The sequence below is a fragment of the Fundulus heteroclitus genome, chromosome 21 (genome assembly GCF_011125445.2).
Source record: "Fundulus heteroclitus isolate FHET01 chromosome 21, MU-UCD_Fhet_4.1, whole genome shotgun sequence".
Taxonomy (NCBI): Eukaryota; Metazoa; Chordata; class Actinopteri; order Cyprinodontiformes; family Fundulidae; genus Fundulus; species Fundulus heteroclitus.
The window spans coordinates 25,806,604-25,812,408 of NC_046381.1; the positions used below are offsets into that span (position 1 = coordinate 25,806,604).

The following is a 5,805-nucleotide window of genomic DNA, read 5'->3' on the forward strand; positions in this document are numbered from 1 at the left end:
CATATTTAAATTATTGCACATAACCTATTGAACCAAGACCCAACACAGTGTATATTATTAAATAATTAAATGAATAAAGCAATATTTTCTTATGGATCTGTCAGTAATTTCAAGTGAAACCATTTTTCAACAGCTAAACAGCAAAGTTTTTTATTGTTTTTAAAAACAATATATGTTTCTTAATATCAAGATAAATACATAAATAAAAGTGCATGCATTATAAACTGAAAATGCATTATTGTGCTGCTCCGTGATCCTACCGATCACTGCTTTTAAATGGTAAAATAAGAAAAAAAAATCAAATCAGTTGTATTCTTTCTCATGTCTCTTATCTGCAATTTTCCCTGAGTCCATTCAACTGAAAAATAAATATGAATAAATAAAATACAATAAAATTGCACATGCACTTGCACATTAATAAGTTATAGCTGATAAAAAATATAAACTGTTGCGCTCTGGTCCTATAGGTCACGTGATTAGAATTTTGCCGCTCAGCCAATCAGATCGCTGTATTGTCAGCTGTGCGAGTTCAACCAGTTCATCATGACTGCGCAGGTAAAGTGCTGTATGCATGTTTCCAGATGAAGAAAGTCCAATAATACCATTTTCTGGTGCCAGTTGGCAGAGATCTTGATGGCAAGGAAAAGAAATAGCCCAGTTCATCCATCCATCCATCTTCCTACACGCTTATCCCTGCTGGGTTCGCGAAGGGTGCAGGTGTCGTGCCAAACTAGTTATCCCCGCCAGAATGTGTATCCCCTGCATCGGGAGCGCGCATTCAGCTTGCTGAACGTATACAGTCAACCCCGCCTCATTTCCAGCCAATTTGGCGTGGAAATCAAGATGTTTTATTTCTCTTAATGAAATAAAAGAAGAAAAAAGCTTTTGCAAATGTGATTTATACGACGGCGTATTAGGGCCATTTTAGACCAAAAAAAAAAAAAAAAAAAGTAAATTTCCGCCTAAAAACTCAGAAGTTTGGAGATTAATTTCACATATTTTCCAGAAAAAAATCGGAAATTTTCTAATTTTGAAAAGTCACAAATCTCTTCCTAAAAACTCAGAAGTTTTGAGATTAATTTCACAAATTTTCAAGGGAAAACTCGGAAAATTTCGGTCGTTCATAGGTCGCATATTTGTGGGGAAATAAATCAAATATTTTCATGATTAAAGGCAGATATTTTTAACATTTAAAGTAGGATATTTTCCGACATTGTTAATTCAGAAATTTTCAAGAACAAAACTCTGCAATTTATTAGAAAAAAACTGCTGATATTTTAAAAGCAGATATTTCTGACAAATGATGCCTGAAGTCCTCTGAGATTGAAGTAGCAAATTAACGAGATGCGCTTCTAGACGTTTCCCAAAGTCTGCGGTCGCTACATGCGCTCTCTCTTCCTTGATGAGGTTGACTTCTCTCGGGTGCAGAATTGACATTATCCGCCTCGGACTTATCATCGTTAATGCCACCTACTTGATGCAACCTTCCACATGGCTGCATCAAGTAGGTGGCATTATGCTTCTGTAGTAACTAATGCATGGGAGTTACAAGTCACATCTGAATTTTCTGGCAGACAGCTCAGTTAGCCAGTCTTTTAGTTAACGCTAATGACATGGTGCTCCGAGCACGGTCTGTTAAGCTTTGGCACCAACTGTTTAAATATTGTTAGATAATGTTCTGATACAAAGACAACTGTTTGTTATCCTTCTATATCCTTCTATATAGATAATGTGTTGGGGTGGTGTGATAAACAACAAATAAGTGGTGCACGTCTGTGCAAAATTGACAGTCAACCTGTTGCCACTGTTAGATATCCACTATTGTGTTACATCTTCACAGAAACGCGCGGAGTGACCACTGTGTCCGAATTTCTTCGTGAGCGCAGAGTTCCAGAAGAAGTCATCAACCGTTTGGAAGAGGAAAAGGTAACAGATGAGAGATCCTTATATGAATTGGAGTGATAATGGTCTAGGTTTATGAGTGGTGATTTATAAAAGATAATAGCACGTGAATAAAACATTTATTCCAGCAGGATAACCGCAACACTTTAGGGCATATATGGCCAGTATGTAGGATAAAGAGCCATTTTTGTCCTAGTTTAGAGAGGATGTTTTATACTTTATCTAAAATTACTCGTATTTTCATTCTCCTGTAGCAATTTCTAATCATAATTTGCTAATGAATGTGCTTTATTTAGAATTAAACAGACTTGATGGGGTGCAAACGTAGATTACCAAAATGTGATTAAGTTGGTATACTGTAATAATAACTATGGGCTCAGAAAAGTGTAGATGAAAAAAATGCAGAGAAGCATTATTTATAAATTTAAAAAAGTTATACTTTTAGTGCACTTCATTTAAAATTATACTGAAATTGCATTCTTTTTCTTTAGTCCAATTTTTTAAGATCATTATTCATTTGAGTACATAGCATTAAAACAGAAACTGAAAAATGTTTGCTGACGTACAGTATATATAAAAAAAACCCATCCAAAAATGTCAGTCAGGCCTCACAATGGCTTCTTCTAATGTATTTGAATGTGCTTTATTTTGAATTAAACACACTTGTGTATTGTCACAATAATCATGACAACTTACAAACAATGTCATTACTATAGCAACAAATTGAAGCCATAATAATTTTGGCTTAAGTCCTCAAATAGTTATCAGGGAATCCTTGACTTGGGAATTATTGCAATTCAAGGGTTGTAATTTTTAATATACAAAAGGTGTTCTTAGATTTTATACATGTATAGATCATGACAGCAAGTTTTGCATATTTTCTAATGTTATTCTCATTTATTTCTTACAATAAGCTTTTTTTATCAGTAAGGCATGGGGATGATAAATAAAATATAAAGTTATTTGCTTTTTAAAAGGGGACTAACTAAGTCCTTTTTATGTTTTTAGTGTGACAGTACTTCAACAGCTAGACCATTAGTGAATTTAATGTAGAAAAATATTCTGCAAAAATGGTAACTTTATTTTTATCTCTTCACAGACCTGGATCTGAAATGACGCCCATGACGGATGATCTAATTAAATTATACTTCTCCATTGGATTTAGTAACAAAGAGATACTAATGTTATTGGCACAGAATCACAGAATAGTGCTAAGTATCCGGACGTTAAAGAGACATTGCCGTGAACTGGGACTGTTCAGAAGAAAACACCATTCAGATCTGAATGACGTAAAAGCTTTTCTGCAGCAGGAACTACAGCATGATGGACAGATGCAAGGATATCGCTGGTTGCATCTTCGGGCAGTTCAGAATGGACTTGTGGTACAGCAGGACACAATACGACAGATCATCAAGTTCCTTGATCCTGAGGGTGTGGAACTTAGAAGAACTCGTCGTCTTAGAAGGCGGCAGTACAACACTAAAGGCCCAAACGCTCTTTGGCACATGGACTCTTATGATAAATTGAAACCCTATGGTATTGGGATTAATGGATGCATTGATGGCTTCAGCCGTTTTGTTTTATGGATGGAAGCTTACACAACAAACAATGACCCAAAAGTTGTAGCCAACTATTTTATAGAATGTGTCACACGTTTGGGTGGGTGTCCAGAGAGGATCCGGGCAGACAATGGAACTGAAAATGGACATGTTGCCAACATGCAGGTGTTTCTAAGAAGAAACCACACCGACAGTTTTGCCAAAGACAGCAGTTTCATTTATGGACGGAGCACTGCCAATCAGCGCATAGAATCCTGGTGGGGAATTCTGAGAAAACAAAGCATTCAGTTCTGGATGAACATATTCAAAACACTTCAAGAGAATGGACATTTCTCTGGGAGCTTTTTGGATAAAAGCTTAGTCCAGTTTTGCTTTCTCAACCTGGTCCAGGTAGACCTCAGTTTTATCATTACTTGTTGCAAACAATAATCTACCTATATATTGTCCTAACCCTTTGTTTTCATCCCTAGAGAGATGTGAATGAAGTAGTGAGAACATGGAATACCCACTATATCAGACCAAGACCTGGACAAGAAGTTGCTGGAGGTCGACCCATCCTCATGTACACAGTCCCTCAGGAGTATGATGCTGAGGACTGTCTTAAAACAGTGGACATGGAGGAGGTTGCGGTATGCAAGGAGGAGTGCACACCCAAGAGTCAGTTTCCCTGTGATGAGACTGTCTTTGAGCTGTGTCTACTACTAATGCAGGAGAATGAATGGGAGGCTCCTACAGATGCTTATAATGCAGCTGAATTGTACACCTCACTTAGAGCAGTATTACTTGAAAATCTTTGAACATGCTGATTGATTTTCCAGTTTCAGCATCCTTGCTATTATATGGTGGCAGTGGTATCATAATTATTTCTTATTCAGTTAAATAATTGTTTGCTAATGTTAAAAACCTTCCTGATGTTTACTAAAGCAGTGAAGAAGCACACCCATCTAAGCAATATTGTGTTTTTTTTTGTTCATGAATTGCCTGGTTAGGGTTCAACAGTGACATGGTTTATCTAGATTAAGTTACAGTAAGTTTTGTCTTTTAGGTTGGGTGTGCTGGTTGCAACGGTGTCTGTGTTATGTGATATACGAACTGCACTATAACACTGTACTCCAATAAACTACTGTTAGAATTATTTTTACTATTCTCTATATGTTTATTTAATTTTCCATATTCATCGTATTTATCATGTAACAAATAAGCTTTTTACCTTGGTGTGCAGTTGTGTGATTGTAGTCTGTAATTAATTGAGCCGCAAAGAATCCCGATTTTAATTGCCGTTTTGGATTATGAAACTACATTTTTCCTTCAACAACTGCAACCTGTAATAAAGGTGTCTAATTTCAGTTTAACTCATACTGAAAAATCTCTTATAAGATTCTCTTATAAATCAGGGAAACAGTTAAAGTAAATAAGATGTGTTATAACAAATTTGAACACAGTTTTTAACTTGATTCATTACTTGTTCCTCCATGTTCACATGCCTTGGTGAAAACAGGATTTTTTTTAAGAGCCTTGTGTTATCTGCTTGTTTTGCTTTGGACTTTTCTGGACTTTCTCACCCTGTCACCTCTAAGCAACCAGCCACAGTCCAATCAGCTCAGCCAGCAGTCAATTAGCCCAGATGAGCTCCACCTGCTGCCAGTAGTTACTATCAACTCTGGTCACCTGTTCACCTGCCTACATACAGTACACCTGCTTCAGCCAACTCATCCCTGCCAGAACTTCTCGTCTTATCCCATCTCATGTGCTTTGACTCTACCAGTTCCTGTGTGCTTAGGCAGCTGGAATCTTCTGTTGCTTCTCTGAAGAAAGTTGCCTGTGTCTGCATGCTGCAAATCTGCCTGTTTCCCCATGAATTTCAATCACTTGCTCTGGCAGTTCTGTAGGTTCCCAGATCCACATCGCCTGTTCTGGTCTGTTTACTACCTGAATCTTCTGTTCTGCTTCTCTCTGCCCACCTGCACCATCAGCTATTATTCTGTCAAGTCTGGTTCTTCCTTCAATAAACCTTTAAACCAGATTGTAACTGTGGGCCGGCAATGGATTCATGTTTAAAGCCAGAATGTACAGTAATGAATAATGCAGGTGAACCTGATATTTAGCCGTACAGTGTTACAATTTAAAATATTTATTGAGGATGGGGACCAGACTTGACAGACTGTACAATGGCTGATGGCCATGGCAGGGATGAGCAGGAGACCAGAGGATGCAGGCAGTGACAGAGCAGAACAGGCAATGTGGACCCGGGAACCACCAGAACGTGCAGTGTGGGTGGCTTGAACTCACGGGGAAACAGGCAGAACTGCAGCATGCAGACACAGGTGACTTTCTTTAGAGAAGC

The 5,805-nt window shown here is 37.7% G+C and overlaps 1 protein-coding gene across 2 annotated transcripts; it reads left to right on the forward strand.

Moving 5' to 3' along the window:
• The first annotated feature begins 1,484 nt into the window (after positions 1–1,484).
• LOC118556886 lies at positions 1,485–4,855 on the forward strand. Of its 2 annotated transcripts, XM_036125435.1 has the most exons (4): positions 1,485–1,504; positions 1,841–1,926; positions 3,002–3,851; positions 3,932–4,855. In XM_036125435.1, the coding sequence occupies exons 3-4, from the start codon at positions 3,015–3,017 to the stop codon at positions 4,256–4,258; spliced, it is 1,164 nt and encodes a 387-aa protein (XP_035981328.1). In that variant the 5' UTR covers positions 1,485–1,504; positions 1,841–1,926; positions 3,002–3,014; the 3' UTR covers positions 4,259–4,855. The 2 variants fall into 2 exon arrangements, with proteins under 2 accessions (XP_035981328.1, XP_035981327.1); XM_036125434.1 differs by lacking the exon at positions 1,485–1,504 and having other exon boundaries at positions 1,526–1,926.
• The last annotated feature ends 950 nt before the right edge of the window (positions 4,856–5,805 follow it).